At 36.8% G+C, this 19538-nt stretch overlaps 1 protein-coding gene and 1 long non-coding RNA gene across 2 annotated transcripts in view; one reads left to right on the forward strand and one right to left on the reverse strand.

Annotated features, from left to right (window-relative positions):
• Positions 1–19538, forward strand: part of LOC132529898 (uncharacterized) — a 138770-nt gene that overhangs the window by 108742 nt on the left and 10490 nt on the right. The gene's annotated exons all lie outside the window — the stretch shown is intronic.
• Positions 1–19538, reverse strand: part of LRRC9 (leucine rich repeat containing 9) — a 99650-nt gene that overhangs the window by 77663 nt on the left and 2449 nt on the right. Inside the window, exons 2-9 of the mRNA XM_060166976.1 lie at positions 14627–14845; positions 13867–14007; positions 13270–13333; positions 12924–12994; positions 8210–8392; positions 4630–4785; positions 1251–1447; positions 222–353 (exon numbers count right to left, since the gene is read on the reverse strand). Coding sequence (XP_060022959.1) covers positions 222–353; positions 1251–1447; positions 4630–4785; positions 8210–8392; positions 12924–12994; positions 13270–13333; positions 13867–14007; positions 14627–14845 — 1163 coding nt within the window. The remainder of the gene's footprint in view (positions 1–221; positions 354–1250; positions 1448–4629; positions 4786–8209; positions 8393–12923; positions 12995–13269; positions 13334–13866; positions 14008–14626; positions 14846–19538) is intronic.

Genomic DNA, 19538 nt, shown 5'->3' on the forward strand with positions numbered 1-19538 from the left:
TACTATTAGGATGTTTTCAAGTTAGCTCATGGCAATAGTATAAACAGAGAAATGTATATATGGTAAAGTAGGTAACTGCCAATTTTCAGTGGATGAATACTCTATATGGTAAGTGTTTTGAAATGGGACATTTTAAGATTTTTATAAGTTGATATTTTGGTTGATGATCCTAAGCACTTAAAATTAGTTTTAAAGCTATAACTAAATATCAAAAGATTTACCAGTCATCAGATCGAGTGCCTTCTTCAAAGTAGATGTTTCCCACAGTCTCCAACTCAATTAACAAAAATGGGATTAATAAACTATGACTTTTCTTCTTTTGTTTTACTTCAATACGATAAATTCCTTCAATTCTATTTAAGAAAAAAATAAAGCTATTAAAATGATCTAAAATTCACAACATTAAAATTCATGATAGTTTCTTCTAAGCTGATGTTAAAATATAAGGCTTTCATCAATGAACAAAGAAAGCTTGGTGCTAACAGTTAAACCAAGTAAAAGACATTCTGTTTTTGGCAATTAAAATCACCTCAAATTTTGTTAACCTCAGAGTAAGTGAAGGTTAGAAGACTCTCCTGGCTCCACCATTTATGATTCTCAGATCTTAGACAAGTCACAACATTTTTCTGCTGCAACTTCTTAAAAAATGACAAGATTGATAGTACCTACACCTGAATAGGCTTTTTGAAGATTATAGGCAAAATATATGAAAAGCTCTTAGCCAAGAGCTTGGCACAGAGTAAGAACTCAATAAATATTAGTTATTATTTTGTTACTATTTATTATTACAGGGCAAACTAACTTATCCACTTAGTGCCTTAGTAAATTAAAAAAAAAATTCACAGTACTTAATAAGTCTTCTTGCTTTATGTTTCTAGTTGATACTCAACCTGAGTTTCTTTCTACATGATTCCAGACAACTTTTGTATGTGCTTTCTGCACCAGTAGCAACTAACGTTAAAAAAACTAATGTTTTTAATTTGCAGACACTAGAGTCATGTGACAAGAAGCCACTCAGGGGAAGTCCAGTGTTCCTAGTAAAGTATTGCTTCTTTAAAAAACTATATGCTAACTTCGAACCAATGATGCCTACCTCTACTAAGAACTGGACTGAAAAAACATGTTGTGTTTTACTTCATACTGTAATTCTTTCCATTCCTGAAGAAGAGAATTGAGCTCGACCAGTGGCCCAGAACATTCTTTTCCCTCATGTTTCAAATTTGAACAACGAGATAATTCATTAAACATACTCATCTAGTTTTTTGTTCCAGAATGTTAGCCTTTCATTCAAGGCATTTAGTTTGGTCACTATCTTCTGCTGAAGACTTGGTTCTTCTGTGACAGTTTCACAGTTTTTTGATTTTTCAAGCTCAGTTACTTTATTGTTACTGGATCTATCATTGTGCCCTTTGCCAGATCCTCTGAGTTCAGTCAGTTCCCGTTCCAACTGTTGAAATCAATGTGCCAGAGAGCAAAATTGTTCAGTGGAATCTATTAAATATTTAGTTAACTTAAATTAACAAAGTAGCAATCTAGATAATAAATAAGCCAAACTTCATAAAAACATGGCAAGCATGTGATTATAACTTTAGTACAAGTTTGGTCAACGAATTTCTCTTGACCAAGTGAAATTAAATACTTCAGACATGGCAGTTCTCTCAACTGAAAATAAGAAACGCAAAGAAATAAATTTCAAAATATTATTGATGAGTTAGCTTCTAATAAAGCCAAAGTAAAATGATAAGAAATGCTGGTTTTGGAACAAAGAGAATAAGCTTGAAATAATGTGACTTTTATCACTCCTACTTTTCAATTTTTCAACTACTTTGGTATTCTGGGAAACAACATAAAAAATATACACAAGCATGGATATAGGGGTGCACATTTTTCTCTTTGCCTCAGTCTCCTATACGGCTCAGCACAGCAATGTCGTTATTTAAAATTTTGATATTTGTGATTTTTTCTTGTTGTTCATAATGGACTTTTTTTGCATTCATTTGTATTTTTAAGAAATATTATAATAGGGACTTCCCTGGTGGTGTATTGGTTAAGACTCCATGCTCCCAATGCAGGGGGCCTGGGTTTAATCTCTGGTCAGGGAACTAGATCCCACATGCATGCCACAACTAAGAGTTCACATGCCACAACTAAGGAGCCCACATGCCGCAACTAAGACCAGCGCAACCAAATAAATTTAAATAAATATTTTTAAAATATATATTATAATAAAATACATGATTTATCTTAATTATGGAGGTTTTAGACCTTCCCTTAAACTTTGGGCCCAGGGTGAGTGCCTCATTTGCCTTACCCTAACCCCAGCATCGTAGAATGGATTTCAAGATAAATTGTACTGTACACAGAGAAGTGCATACAAATAGAAATTTGCTAAGTATCTGTACTCCTTTCTCTATAATGGCTACATACAGCTGTTAAAAAAATGAAGTAAGCATATTTTATAAAAATACCTATAGTTTATATAATCTATAACTATTATTTTTCACATATTAATACATCCATTTGCACATGAAAATGGCAGATATAAAATGATTTCCATATACTGGTTTTCCTGTCGTTTTTCATTCAAGTAAATAAATTACGTTAATGTTTTAAGAATACCTTTCTGATTATAATATGAATTTAAACATGTTCATTTCATAAAGAGTACTAAATATATTTTTAAAAATTGATTTTTAATCGCTACATACCATTCAATCTTAAGAATGAGTAATTCTGCCTCTCTTTTTAAACATTTAGGTAGTTTCCAATTTTTTGTTGTTATTAATAGTACAGTGATGAATATTCTCATATAAATATTTATCCAAATCTTTAAATGGAGTGCTAGAAGTAGATTTACTGGGTCAAAGGCTATGAGCATTTTTAGGCTGTTAGTAATATATATGACCCAATTACACTCTCATCAGTGGTGTAATAGTGTCACACCCATCTTCACCAGGCAGGCTATGACAAATTTATAGGTGAAAATGGTTGCTTGTTGTCTTATTTCATATTAGGAAATTAATAATCAGATTGAGGTCCTCTTTCACATGTTTATTAGTTTTTATTTCTTCTTTTGTAAAAAGATAGTTTATGGAATTTGCTTAATTTTTCTATTTGGATATATACTTTCTTGTCTTCTTTAAAATTTTTTAATTAATTTATTTATTTTTGGCGGCATTGGGTCTTCGTTGGTGCGTGTGGGCTTTCTCTAGTTGCAGTGAGTGGGGGCTACTCTTCATTGTGGTGCACAGGCTTCTCATTACAGTGGCTTCTCTTGTTGCAGAGCACAGGCTCTAAGCACGTGGACTTCATGGGCTTAGTTGCTCCGTGGCATGTGGGATTTTCCCAGACCAGGGATTGAACCCGTGTCCCCTGCATTGGCAGGCGGATTGTTAACCACTGTGCCACCAGGGAAGTCCCTTTTTGTCTTGTTTTACTTATGAGTACTTTTATACTAAGGATATTATGTTTGTCCTTCATGTTTGTTGAAAACAATTTTTCAGACTGTCATTTATTGTTTATTTTCATTAATGATGCTTTTCAGTACAAAAGCGTTTTACTTTTTTTTTTTTCAATCAAAGCTAAATTCTGTTCCCTGTGATTTCTAGTATTTTTCTTACTTGGCAGGCTGAGATCAGTTAAATATATTAATCCATATACTCTTCTGCTTTTTTATGTTTTCATTTTTACATTTAATTCTATTTTCCCCACTGTATTTACTTTTAGTAAAGTATAAACTAAGGATCCAAGTCCCCTATTCCCAAGTAGTTTGACTATTTTTGTAACACCATTTTTTGAATAAACCATTATTTTCTTATACCTTTTTTTTAATACAATAAGTTCTTATACATACAAAGTTCTGTTTTGACGTAAGCCTTCATTTCTCAGAGTCTACTTTTAGTAAAGGAAATCCAATTTATTCTAAATTAAAAAAGCACATATAACTACTAAAGCACAAACTATTGAAGTATACAACATTATGGGAACTTTATAACAAGCTATACTTTAATAGTATACAACATACAATAGTAAAGAGTACTTTAGCATTTTAGACAAGAAAATGAATTTTGAGCACAGCCTGCTGGTATCTAATAAAAATGTAGTGAAATAAGTCTAACAGATCTCTATAACTCACTGAATCATATTGAATTACACAGCATTTTTAAAACTTTATAAATTAATATGTCTATACTTTTTTTTTTTTTTTTTGCGGTATGCGGGCCTCTCACTGCTGTGGCCTCTCGCGTTGCAGAGCACAGGCTCCTGACGCGCAGGCTCAGCAGCCATGGCTCAAGGGCCCAGCCGCTCTGCGGCATGTGGGATCTTCCCGGACCGGGGCACGACCCGCGTCCCCTGAATCGGCAGGCGTACTCTCAACCACTGCGCCACCAGGGAAGCCCTGCCTATACCTTTTTTAAATTGCAGATTTCTAAGCACAGAATGAAGCTTAGTTAAGTACCTAGAATCAAAACATTTTCAGGGCAAACTTACTTGAAACTTAGTATTAATTTTAAAAGGTATGCATATTTATAAATGTATACATACATATAAAATTTAAAAGATAATAGTATCTTATCTGCCAGTTTTCTTAAGACAAGGCTATTGAAATTTTACAATATTAAATCTCACATTTTTTTTCAAAAGGCTGAATAATTTTATTCGTTCTTCTGGCAACTTCTGTAATTTACATTTTCGATCATTCAGTTTTTCAAGGTCTTCATTAAGATGCCTCTGAACAGTTTTTATACGCATATTGTAATACATTATTTTTTTCATTGCTGTGGTCTAAAAGTGAGAAAAAAGGTTAGCTGAAACAAAAAACATTATGGGTAATTATTAGTGGTATTATATGAGTGTGGTATGTTCTATATAATTATTTTTAAGTTTTACATGCTCAGTTACTAATAATGATATTAGTTGAAATGATAATGGCTACACAGAATCCTCTATTTAAATTTAATAAGCAAAACATAAAATTTCAAAGATGTTCTTTGTGTATAATATTTTAAATGTGAGGCATATTTACTTTCAGTGACAACATAAAGAGACTATAGAAAGAACTCAATTTACAAAATAGTGTCATTTAGCTAATGTGGCAGTACTACTGAAGCTAACATATTATTCCTATTTGATTAATTTAGAGAAAAAATAAATTTAAAAGAATAAAATCAAATGTAACATTATTCATTTTTTAAATGCATGGCTAAGAAATAGGATTTCATGGGTTTTTTCCCCCAAATCTATAAAAGAATGCTCTAAATGAACTTGTTTTAGATTGAGCAAATTACTAAATTGTCAATCTAATCCAGTTATCTTGAATTCCTTAATATCAATGGATCATGCAGTTACTAATGTTTATCATGATAAATTGATTAAATCCACCATTAAGAAATATACCAGGTAAATGGTGCTCAAGAGTTATATTAGTCAAAAGAACTAGCTAAGAAAATAAACAAATCAGGTGCATGTTATAATGTGACCTAGTTTTAACTGCTTACCTGAAATAATGAAGGCACTATCGGCAAATCTGTACCTCAATTAAGTTGGAAGGCTTGTACACTGTTGTGTGATTTATTTAGTAGAAAGTGGATAGTCAAGATCCCAACAGAATTATTTGGCATAACAGATAGAATGGAAACAAATATATGGCTTGATGAACAGACAAAAGAATTCCTTCTCCACACATAATATGAAATTCTGAAACTGAAATTACTAAATTCTTCTGCAAAAAATCAGGCATTCATAACATAGAAGAGTTAAGGGGAAAAAGGCTGTTTTAGGGTGATGATTAGCAGATAAAAATTCCTGATCAAGAAGAGCTTGTTTCTCAGGTGCAATTGAGTAGAAAAAACTGTAACTAAGGAAATGGCAGATGGTGTTTCTTGATTTTTTTTTTTTTTTTTTTTTTGCCTACAAGTGGCAAGTAAAGTCAGAACTTACCTACCCAAGTGACACACTTCCCCACCCACAACATTCCCTTGGTGATTCATCCAGTCCTCGGCTTGGTATCATCCTTCTGCTTTCAATTCCCATATCTTTATCTCCAATCCAGGCAACTCTCTTAAATAACAGTCTCATATATCCATCTTGGATATTCAAAAGATTGTTCAAACTTTATATGCTTAACATTATGCTGTGATTCTTCCTTCTAAATTTACTCCTCCCATACTCTTCCTCATCTCATCAAATAGCAACTCCTTCCCTCCTTCAGTTGCTTGGGTTAGTGGCTTGGAATTATTCTCTACCTTTTCATCTACACTTCAAATTCAATCTATCAGCAAATCCAGATGCATTCTACCTTCTAACTACTGCTACAATTACTTTTGATTACTTTTTACTACCCCCTCTACAGTGTCCTGTATCAAACCATCAGCATCTCTCATCCAAGTTTCTGGAATCTAACTGGTCTCTCTGCTTTCACCTTTTCCTTTAATCCTCTATTCTTAATTCATTAACCAAAAGGATCCCTTTAAAACATAAGTCATCTTGTTTCCTCCTCCTCTCAAAATTTTCCAGTGGCCTCATATCACTCAAAGTAAAAGCCAAAGTCCTTACAACATTCTTCAGTCTCACGTGATCTGCCCCCCACCACTCCTGTATTCATCTCTTCTTTCTTTCCTCTTTGCTTACTCAGCTCCAGCCATACTAGCCTCCTTGTTGTGCTTAAAATATGAGGCATGCTCCTGCTCAAGGTCTTTGTACTTGCTGATCCCTGAAAAACTTGCTCCCTTATTTCCTTCAGGTCTCTGCTCAAATGTTGCCTTAGTAAATCCTTTCCCAACAGTTCTATAGAAAAGAGCCTACAGCCCTTTCTCTGCCCCTACCAAGAATCTTGTTTCCTTCACCCTTATTTCATTTTCCTCCATAGCATTTATCACCATCTGACATACTAGTTTTTCACTCATTTAGCTGCTTACTATCTGTCTTCTCTCACTAAATGTAAACTCCAAGGAAGCAGGGTTTTTTTTTTCTGTTTTGGTCACTCTATTTCTAGTGCCTTGAACTGTGCCTCGAATGTAATAGGCATTAAATATTTGTTAGATAAATTAATCAGCCAAGTAATTTAGTGAAGCACATTCATCCTGCTCACCTTTTCAGAAAGTGTGTGATGAAAAACTACAGAGATGATAATGGAAATTTCAAAAATATGGTTGTCACTGCAAAGTTTTGTCATTATTTTTGATTTAACATTGTTAGAGAAGACATTCCTCCCTGACCCTCCAATGACTCTGGACATCTGCTAGTAGACAATAACTCTAGCCTTTTGCTCAATATTACAAGACAGCTCACTTCTTAGATTGGGATGGGAGAGAGGATAATCTCAGTTTTGAAAAGATGAGAGGAGACAGTGGAACTTGAGAATAAATCCTCAAGCTACCAAGAGAAGAGATACAAGAGAAATGGATAAAGACATTCTTTATCTATGTTGAGATGATGGATGAGCCACAAGGAAAGGATGGGAGGGCTTCATGTGGGCACATTCTGGACACTCATAAACTATTTATTGAATGGTTAACTGAATAAACAAATGGGACTCAATGGACTAGAAGGAGAGGTAGAAATATAATGTGGGAAGAATATTAAAAAACATGGTAAATTCCTATGAACTCTACTCTCAAATTATAAAGCCTTTCATACCATGGCATAGTAGTCCCTTTACTGGGAGATTCACCATCAGTGACAGCCCAGGAAAAGCCCTTTTCAAGATTTTGGAGATCTTCAAGATTTTGGCAGTGTGGGTAGATTCACTTATACTTACAGAGAACCCCAAACCATCTTTAATTAGATTAAAATCTACCTAATCCTGGCATACTACCATCAACCATGGGTATCTTCTAATTTTGATATATAATACTCCAAATGAGAGGAGGTTACTTGTTTCATTTCTACTTTATTTAGGCTTAATTTTCATATATATAGCATTAGTTTAATTATTCTTAACACTGATAATTTTTCAGATTTCCTTCAAGTTTTATATAAGTTTAAACGTTTTTCTATTATTTTACCTTCCAATACTGTCATCAAAATTGAGATTCTAGTACTAATGTTATTATCTGTATGCATCTATGTGAAATATCCAGTTCACTGGGCAAAAGTAGAATTGGTGACAACACTGACAAGATCATACTACCTACCACATGTTGACACAGCCAGAAAGAAGGAGTTAATTAAACTTAAGACACAGACACCTGATTAGGTATGCACTTACATCTGCCAGTTCCTTGATTTGCTTTGCTGACACATCAAATGTGTCAAGTCTTTGAAGGCAAGGCAAATGATATAACACATGTGTGGAATAATTACACAGCAGACAAACTGGATTGGTTTTATACTGAGGATCATTGAGACATAAATCCTTTAAGCGACGCAGCCTGGTTAAGTTAGTGAGGTCCTAAAACAACAGCAACAATAATGGTCAATTGATTAATTGCAACTCTCCATTTCTAAAGGAGGCATTTTAGCTCTTAAGATCACCCATAACTTAATGTAATGCATTCTAATTATGTGCTTTAATATGTTAAAGGTATTTAGATGCATAAAGTGTTATTCTCTATTGAAAAAGATGCTAAATACATGAAAAATGGATCAACAATAATTAAACAGCAGACTCTATATAACTATACATTTTAAATGTAAAATGACAAAGAGTATTTACTAAATGATGTATTCCACATGAAACCCTGAAGCCCATTTATTCCTTAAGACACCATTCCCTCTCTGCACAGCCCCTTTGCTAACACGTGCCCCAGGAATAACAAGGATGTAGGTCTCCTACCTCCTTCACCATACTCCCCACACTGACCACCCAGGAACACAGCTCGCTATTTTCCTCAGCCTCCAGGTCTGCTCTTCTCACCAAAGGCTATGGCACCTATGTTTTAATATAATTAACACTGAACTCCTGATTTTTAGGGTTTTTTGGTTTGAGGTTTTTGTTGTTGTTGTTGTTGTTTGTTTCTATAAATGCCCTTTCTGCCTATTAAGGGCAACTGAAAGCTAGCTTTCTCCTGAGGGCCTCATTTTCCTCACAGCCTCTGGAGGGGTAGGGGTTGATGATGCACTTCCAGACCAATGTGATTCCTTAACATCTTTTATCTTGAAGTTTAAGGCACTGTTTACACCTTCCTTTATTTGGCATCTGGCCCTTGCTTAACTCTTCAGTCTTGTCCCTTCTATTTAAACCCTGACATTTTATGTTTTAGCCATACTGAACAACTTGAAGTTTCAGAATGTCCCAGACCATTTAGACATTCACTCACGCTTCTGCCTTTGAATGGACTGAACTTCACCCCAATTTTACCTTTTAATTTGTCAAGACTCAACCTAGGTATCTTCTTCTTTGAGAGCCTTGTTTCATCCCCCAGGCTTGGGGTAGATGCTCCTCCTATGAACTCTCTTAGCCACGGGGCTTACCCTTGTTATAAAATTTATCACACCCTATTGTCAATTATCCACAAGTCTATAAGCCAAGGGTCTGTATGTGCTTTGGCCCTCAATCCACAAGCTAAGAATGGTGATTGCATTTTTAAAGTGTTGGGAAAAAATAAAGAAGAATGTGTGACAGAGGCCATATATGGCCCACAAAACCTGAAATATTTTCTTTCTGGCCTTTTATAGAAAAAGTTTGCCAATTCCTGAGATAAACTCTTTGAGAACAGGGTTTGTGTCCTGTTAACACTGCATTCCCAGCATTCAGCATTTAGAACACAGCAGGCACTAAATAAATAATGTGAATTGAATTGAATGCTTATTACTTTCTACCAACCTCTAAGACACGCTCACATCTTTCTCAATAATAGCATTACTAGGGTGGTGCCTGGGGTAGGAAGGTACTATGGTAGAGTTGGACTTAAATGAATGCACTGCTAGTTAAGAGACTCAGAATCAGAATTAAAGGAAATCCAAAGCAAGGACCAGGAGGCACTAATTTAGAAGATAAAGTATCAATACAAATGGAATCGGGAAGCAAGTAGTGAAATCAGGCTGCTAGAATTAAGAGTAAGACAGGGTGAGGTGGATAATGTGTGTCCAAACTCTCTCTGGACAAGTGATAACTTGGCTTACTGGCTGGACCTAAGGCTATGGCTAGGCCCATAGCATGAGTGGGACTAACTAATCAGGGTGACTCTAAAAAGGAGATTTCTGAATAGAGCTGTGCAGAGAATTATTTGGTCAAATTCTGCAGGGCAAGGAAGGTAAACCATTGACTATGCTGAAGAGTAAAGATACTGTTTGATTTCTGGGTGGCTGTGTTGCATTTGACCATCAGTCTAGGCTATGGCGGGTGTGAACTTTGAAGTCTTACGCAGGAATCCTCCACATACACTCAGAAGTTAGATGACGCTGGAGTCTATGAAAGCACATCTCACTTTCACCAGGATAGTATCTTTTTAGGGTGACTGGAAAGGGTAGACATAAAAATTCAGAATAATAATATTTCAGGAATATTCCTAATATTTGAATAATAAAGGTTGCTGTGAGTCATGTTAATGTTTTTATGAGAAGCCATAATTATTATAGAGAGCCTTTTTAATTTTATGCCATACAATGAACCTTCACAATAATCCTATTTTTATCCCCATCCTTTTGATGAGGAGATTGAAATAGGTTAACGTCATTAAAGTGATAGTAATAATAATAAAATGGCATATCTATTGAGTGCTTACTGTGTTTAGTCATTGTTCTAGGAGCTTTATTTTATTATTTCACTTCAACTTCATGTTACCATTGTATTATGCTGCCCTTAGTCTGTGGCAGGGCTAGAAGTGACAGATCTTTCTGCCTGTGCAGCCTCTGCTCTTTACCACAAGGCTGCCGTGGCTGGCCAGGGTGAGATAAACTTCCATATGGCTTCTTGGCAGGGTGATACCTTATCCTCCCAGCCTTCTGCACTTATCTTCTTCAGCCTCAACTCATGATTCTCTCCCTCATTCCGTTCCAGGCACAGAGGATTTCTAGTTTTCTATATTTGCCACACTCTTTCCACCACTTAGGTCCTTCACACCTTTGCTTGGAATGCTATTTCCCTAGGTAACTCCTGCTTATGTCTCATTTGTTACCTTAAACATTACCTGCTACAGCATTCTGAATTTACCTTTCACAGCTCCCTCTGATCTCTGCTGCTGATGTTACTCAAATAACACTGATTTCTTACCTCCACACCTTTTTGCATATTGTTCTTCTCATCTTGGAATGCCTACTTCCCACTGCGTTGTAGAAAATCCTCCCTACAATGCCTGTTGAAATTCTGTCAACCCTTCCATGTTCACATCAGATATTTCCTCTTGAATTTGACTAATAAAATTAAATTTTATTGAAATTTCTTTTTAAGGTGTTTATAACATTCTGCCTCATTCTATAGATTTTTGGTGTCTTATATTCTTCTCTGAGTAAAAGAATGCCTACTTTAATATTGATCAATTCAAAATTATTTCTATAGCTAATTTGCTCACCTATTGTCTAGAGGAAGTGTTTGAAAATGTACCTTCAGTCTGACACTGTCAGAATTATGAATGCCATATGCTTTCACCCACATTATATACCATAAACGTTGTCTTCTTATTTGTTTTTTCTCTCTCATTTATGTGCTTGACAAATGGTTATTGAGATTCATTACAAGTCAAGTACTGCTTTAAGTATTGTAGATATAGCAGTGAACAAAACAAGCCAGATTCCTGTACTCATGGAGCTTGTATTCAAGTAAGGGTTGTGGGTAAGTGCCAATAGGAAAAATAAAACAGGGGAAAAGTAATGGAATGCTTCCACTTGAGGAGGGTAGTAGGGGTCATTGCTATTTTACTTAATTAGGCAGGAAAGGTGTCACCAAGAACATAACATTTGAATAACATCCAGAAAGAAATGAGATGAGTCACGAAGATATACGGGGTAAGAACACTCCAGCAAGTGCAAAGGCCCTAAGGTGAATGTGTCCTCGATATATGTAAGGAACAGTGAGGAGACCAGGGTGGCTAGAATGATGAAAACAAAGGGGAGAGTGGTAGAAGCTGTGGTCAGAGAGACAGTGGGGAGACTAGATTATATAGAGTCTGGTGGGCCATTGTAAGAACTGACTTTTACTTTGAAAGAGATGAGAAGCCAAGGGAGGGTTTTGAGCAGAAATGATTTGATCTGACATATTTTTAAAGGAGTGGGCTTCTATGTGGAGAACAGACTGAGTGCAGTGAAAGGGTAAACACAGGGAGAACTGTTAGGAGGCTTTTTTTTTTTTTCCAATAATGCAGGAAAGAGATGATGGTGTCTTCAACCAGGTTAATAGTGATGCAGGTGGTAAAAAATGGTCAGACTTTGGATATATTCTGAAGGTAGAGCCAACAGAATTTGCTGATGGACTGGTTATGGGGTATGAATGAATAAGAGGAGTCAAAAATGACTCAAGGATTTTGGCTTAAGTTATTAGAAGAATTGAGATGACATTTAGAGAAATGGAGAAGGCTGCAGGAGACAAAGGTTCGGTAGAGGGGAAATCAGTTTGAGTTAGGGAAAGTAGAGATACCAATTTAGGAGTAATAAGTGGATAAAGGTATTTAAAGTTATAAGATGATTAGATTAGATAATGAATGCAGATAGAAATGAGAAAAGATCTTGGACTAACTTGGGGCAATCCATTTTTTAGATGCTAGGAGAGGATGAAAAACCAGAAAACCAAAGAGGTGTAGCCAGAAAGATGGGAGAAAAACTAAGAGAAAGTGGTATCCTAAGACCAAGTAAATAGTTATTTGTTTGGTTTTAATAGTGTCAGATCGTTAGGGCCAATTTAATCAGGTAACTCTCAAATTTCTGGGAGTATTGGGTAGTCCAAAATAAATTACTCTTTAAGTGGGGACTCTTTAGTCCATTTTCTGCAAAAAGATGGTTCATGATCCAGGTTGATGAATAAAATAAATTATTCCACTTAAACATACCTTGAAAGAACATATTTGGTTACCAGAAAGGTTTAATCTTTCTAGTTGTTCATTGGGATCAAGACATCGACCTTTAATTAAAAAAAAACAAGATGAGAAAAAAGTTAAATTTCTCATTTTACCTCCTGTTCATATCTTGTTATATTTCTGAGTTGTATATGACCATCTTTTCTTGCATATAAATGAGACTAACAGTAACGTTGTATAATTAGTAACCACTGATCAATGGGTAGTATTTTCACATCCTGTAATTATAGATTTAGAAATGCTTTTCAAGACTGTACTTTTCATATTGACAAAAAATTATTGTAACATTCTCTCATATTCCAAATGAAACTGTACATACCAATGCTGCTTATTAGATTTCCAGCAAGGTTGAGATCACTTAAATTCTTCAAAGTTTGCAAACCCTAAAATTTTAGACAATATATAATTTAGAAGAAATCATTAAAATCTATGTTTATAAATCATCTGAGCAATCTGGTTAGTTCTCCAGGTGTTCCAAGCACCAGGTGCTGTTTACTTTACAAGCTTAGAAGTAAGTGGGTGCCTCAGTGAATTCTACTTTGTTCTCTGGAACCTGGAAAGAATTTTTGAAGGAGAAGGGAACAGGGAGGGAAGCAGAGAGGAAAAGAGGAGGAGGAGTAGCAAAAAGAACACATCACACAGAGTGTGTTTAAAATCTTAGGCAAGTTATATTCAAAACTTCTCTAAACCTCCTTTTTTTTTTTTTTAACCTTCAGAGAAGAAATAACACCTTACCTCCCAGACACGGTGGGAGGAGTAAAGAAAATGATGCATACGAAGTTCTCTATATGTTACAATATGCTACATACACATTAGTTCCTCTTAACTAATTAAACTAGCCATGAATATTTCTTGGACATTGTGGTTAAACTCTACAGGAGTTGACTTTAAATATAAATCACTGAAATTATCTTACCTCAATATTTTTAATTGCATTGTGGTTCAGCCAAAGAACCTCCAATCTGGATAATTTCTCTAAATTTTCTATTTTAGAAATTTTATTAAAATATAAGTACAGTTTTTCTAAATTTCTACATTCTTGAATACCTTCAATTTTCTGTTAAAAAAAAAAGAGGAGCCTGAATAGTGTTAACTTGTGTTTTTCTATTAATCCTTCAATAAAGTAGATTTTAAGTACATTTTCCTTAAAAATCACATTTTCAGAATAGATTGCAAAATCAACACCCAGCGAAATGTACTAAAATATAAAAAATCATACAATCCCTCTGCCTAAATACTATTTTCAATTTTCATATTCTTTTTAAATCAACTTGATACCTATTTTTATATGGTTATAATCATAACCATATACATTTTGCAATATTGCTTTTCAATATAGATGTTATAATTTTCACACAACCAATAGGGTCAAAGTAAACCAATTTCACTAGCAGTACTGGGTATTATTTGATCTGATTTGATTATTAAAAAGTAGAATGTGTCTATGTTTTAGCTATTTATTTCTATTTTCTCCTTTGTATAAATCTATTTTTATATTTTGTCCATTTATCTGTTTTTGTTCTGTTTTGTTTTACTGGGCAAAGGGTTTAATTGCAATTCATCATGTATGAATCTATCTGTTTTGATCCATGCCTCAAGCATATACTTCAATGAATTATTTTTCCAAAGCCAAAGGACTTAGCATAATCTTCATGTAAGGTTATGTTTAGACTTACCTCTATGTAGCATTCGGCAATCCAAAGTTCTTTAAGCCGTAAACAAGTTTCTAGTCCTGAAATTTCTTTTATATCTTGAGCAACAATTGTGAGACTTGTTAAATTAGGAAATAATGATAATCCGAGTATACGAGGGTACCCTGAGAAAAACATTTCCAGTTTTGAAGTATCTGATCCTTCTTCTCCAATCATCTCATAAGATAAACCATTGCATAAACACTGTTTTCAAAAAAGAAATTGGATTATTACCTGTTTAAGATAATAAAGGAAGATGGCGGAAGAGTAAGACGCGGAGATCACCTTCCTCCCCACAGATACACCAGAAATACATCTACACGTGGAACAACTCCTACAGAGCACCTACTGAATGCTGGCAGAAGACCTCAGACCTCCCAAAAGGCAAGAAACCCCCCACGTACCTGGTTAGGGCAAAAGAAAAAAATAAACAGAGACAAAAAGATAGGGACGGGTCCTGCACCAGCGGGAAGGAGCTGTGAAGGAGGAAAAGTGTCCACACACTGGGAAGCCCCTTCGCGGGCGGAGACTGCGGGTGGCGGATTGGGGGAGCTTCGGAGCTGCGGAGGAGAGCACAGCAACAGGGGTGCGGAGGGCAAAGCGGTGAGATTCCAGCACAGAGGATCAGGGCCGACCTGACCGGCACTCACCAGCCGAGAGGCTTGTCTGCTCACCCGCCGGGGCGGGCGGGGCTGGGAGCTGAGGCTCCGGCTTCAGTCGGAGCGCCGGGAGAGGACTGGGGTTGGCGACGTGAACACAGCCTGCAGGGCCTTAGTGCACCGCGGCTAGCCGGGAAGGAGTCCGGGGAAAAGTCTGGACCTGCCGAAGAGGCAAAAGACTTTTTCTTCCCTCTTTATTTCCTGGTGCGCGAGGAGAGGGGATTAAGAGCGCTGCTTAAAGATGCTCCAGAGACGGGCGCGAGCCGCGGCTAAAAGTGCGGACCCCAGAGACAGACATGAGACGCTAAGGCCACTGCTGCCGCCACCAAGAAGCCTGTGGACGAACACAGGTCCCCTTTTGGGGAGCCTGTGCAGCGCGCCACTGCCAGGGTCCCGGGATCCAGGGACAACTCCCCCGGGAGACCGCACGGTGCGCCTCAGGCTAGCGACATCATGCCGGCCTCTGCCGCCGCAGGCCCGCCCCGCACTCCGTGACCCTCCCTACCGCCTGCCCCCGGCCTGAGTGAGCCAGAGCCTCCGAATCAGCGGCTCCTTTAACCCGGTCCTGTCTGAGCAAAGAACAGACGCCCTCCGGCGACCTACACGCACAGGCAGGGCCAAATCCAAAGCTGAGCCCCTGGAAGCTGTGAGAACAAAGAAGAGAAAGGGAAATCTCTCCCAGCAGCCTCAGAAGCAGCGGATTAAAGCTCCACAATCAACTTGATGTACCCTGCATCTGTGGAATACATGAATAGACAACGAATCATCCCAAATTAAGGAGCCGTGTGGATGAAAGGCTCTTGGTGCTGCAGCCAGGAGTTAGTGCTGTGCCTCTGAGGTGGGAGAGCCAACTTCAGGACACTGGTCCACAAGAGACCTCCCAGCTCCACATAATATCAAATGGCGAAAATCTCCCAGAGATCTCCATCTCAACGCCAGCACCCAGCTTCACTCAACGACCAGCAAGCTACAGTGCTGGACATCCTATGCCAAACAACTAGCAAGACAGGAACACAACCCCACCCATTAGCAAAGAGGCTGCCCCAAATCATAATAAGTCTAGGACACCCCAAAACACACCACCAGACGTGGACCTGCCTACCAGAAAGACAAGATCCAGCCTCATCCACCAAAACACAGGCACTAGTACCCTCCACCAGGAAGCCTACACAACCCACTGAACCAACCTTAGCCACTGGGGACAGACACTAAAAACAACAGGAACTACGAACCTTCAGCCTGCAAAAAGGAAACCCCAAACACAGTAAGATAAGCAAAATGAAAAGACAGAAAAACACACAGCAGATGAAGGAGCAAGATAAAAACCCACCAGACCTAACAAATGAAGAGGAAATAGGCAGTCTACCTGAAAAAGAATTCAGAATAATGATAGTAAAGATGATCCAAAATCTTGGAAACAGAATAGACAAAATGCAAGAAACATTTAACAAGGACCTAGAAGAACTAAAGATGAAACAAACAATGATGAACAACACAATAAATGAAATGAAAAATACTCTAGATGGGATCAATAGCAAAATAACTGAGGCAGAAGAACGGATAAGTGACCTGGAAGATAAAATAGTGGAAATAACTACTGCAGAGCAGAATAAAGAAAAAAGAATGAAAAGAACTGAAGACAGTCTCAGAGACCTCTGGGACAACATTAAACGCACCAACATTCGAATTATAGGGGTTCCAGAAGAAGAAGAGAAAAAGAAAGGGACTGAGAAAATATTTGAAGAGATTATAGTTGAAAACTTCCCTAATATGGGAAAGGAAATAGTTAATCAAGTCCAGGAAGCACAGAGAGTCCCATACAGGATAAATCCAAGGAGAAATACGCCAAGACACATATTAATCAAACTGTCAAAAATTAAATACAAAGAAAACATATTAAAAGCAGCAAGGGAAAAATAACACACAAGGGAATCCCCATAAGGTTAACAGCTGATCTTTCAGCAGAAACTCTGCAAGCCAGAAGGGAGTGGCAGGACATATTGAAAGTGTTGAAGGAGAAAAACCTGCAACCAAGATTACTCTACCCAGCAAGGATCTCATTCAGATTCAATGGAGAAATTAAAACCTTTACAGACAAGCAAAAGCTGAGACAGTTCAGCACCACCAAACCAGCTCTACAACAACTGCTAAAGGAACTTCTCTAGGCAAGAAACACAAGAGAAGGAAAAGACCTACAATAACGAACCCAAAACAATTAAGCAAATGGGAATGGGAACATACACATCGATAATTACCTTAAATGTAAATGGACTAAATGCTCCCACCAAAAGACACAGCTTGGCTGAATGGATACAAAAACAAGACGCATATATTTGCTGTCTACAAGAGACCCACTTCAGACCTAGAGACACATACAGACTGAAAGTAAGGGGATGGAAAAAGGTATTTCATGCAAATGGAAACCAAAAGAAAGCTGGAGTAGCAATTCTCATATCAGACAAAATAGACTTTAAAATAAAGACTATTAGAAGAGGCAGAGAAGAACACTACATACTGATCAAGGGATCGATCCAAGAAGAAGATATAACAATTGTAAATATTTATGCACCCAACATAGGAGCACCTCAATACATAAGGCAAATACTAACAGCCATAAAAGGGGAAATCGACAGTAACACATTCATAGTAGGGGACTTTAACACCCCACTTTCACCAATGGACAGATCATCCAAAATGAAAATAAATAAGGAAACACAAGCTTTAAATGATACATTAAACAAGATGGACTTAATTGATATTTATAGGACATTCCATCCAAAAACAACAGAATACACATTTTTCTCAAGTGCTCATGGAACATTCTCCAGGATAGATCATATCTTGGGTCACAAATCAAGCCTTGGTAAATTTAAGAAAATTGAAATTGTATCAAGTATCTTCTCCGAACACAACGCTATGAGACTAGATATCAATTACAGGAAAAGATCTGTAAAAAATACAAACACATGGAGGCTAAACAATACACTACTTAATAACGAAGTGATCACTGAAGAAATCAAAGAGGAAATCAAAAAATACCTAGATACAAATGACAATGGAGACACGACAACTCAAAATCTATGGGATGCAGCAAAAGCAGTTCTAAGAGGGAAGTTTATAGCAATACAATCCTACCTTAAGAAACAGGAAACATCTCGAATAAACAACTTAACCTTGCACCTAAAGCAATTAGAGAAAGAAGAACAAAAAACCCCCAAAGTTAGCAGAAGGAAAGAAATCATAAAAATCAGATCAGAAATAAATGAAAAAGAAATGAAGGAAACGATAGCAAAGATCAATAAAACTAAAAGCTGGTTCTTTGAAAGGATAAACAAAATTGATAAACCATTAGCGAGACTCATCAAGAAAAAAAGGGAGAAGACTCAAATCAATAGAATTAGAAATGAAAAAGGAGAAGTAACAACTGACACTGCAGAAATGCAAAAGATCATGAGAGATTACTACAAGCAACTCTATGCCAATAAAATGGACAACGTGGAAGAAATGGACAAATTCTTAGAAAGGCACAACCTGCCAAGACTGAATCAGGAAGAAATAGAAAATATGAACAGACCAATCACAAGCACTGAAATTGAAACTGTGATTAAAAATCTTCCAACAAGCAAAAGCCCAGACCAGATGGCTTCACAGGCGAATTCTATCAAACATTTAGAGAAGAGGTATCACCTATCCTTCTCAAACTCTTTCAAAATATAGCAGAGGGAGGAACACTCCCCAACTCATTCTACGAGGCCACCATCATCCTGATACCAAAACCAGACAAGGATGTCACAAAGAAAGAAAACTACAGGCCAATATCACTGATGAACATAGATGCAAAAATCCTCAACAAAATACTAGCAAACAGAATCCAACAGCACATTAAAAGGATCATACACCATGATCAAGTGGGGTTTATTCCAGGAATGCAAGCATTCTTCAATATATGCAAATCAATCAACGTGATACACCATATTAACAAATTGAAGGAGAAAAACTATATGATCATCTCAATAGATGCAGAGAAAGCTTTTGACCAAATTCAACACCGATTTATGATAAAAACCCTGCAGAAAGTAGGCATAGAGGGAAATTTCCTCAACATAATAAAGGCCATATATGACAAACCCACAGCCAACATCGTCCTCAATGGTGAAAAACTGAAAGCATTTCCACTAAGATCAGGAACAAGACAAGGTTGCCCACTCTCACCACTCTTATTAAACACAGTTTTGGAA

The sequence above is a fragment of the Lagenorhynchus albirostris genome, chromosome 1, assembly GCF_949774975.1.
Source record: "Lagenorhynchus albirostris chromosome 1, mLagAlb1.1, whole genome shotgun sequence".
In the NCBI taxonomy this organism is placed as follows: Eukaryota; Metazoa; Chordata; class Mammalia; order Artiodactyla; family Delphinidae; genus Lagenorhynchus; species Lagenorhynchus albirostris.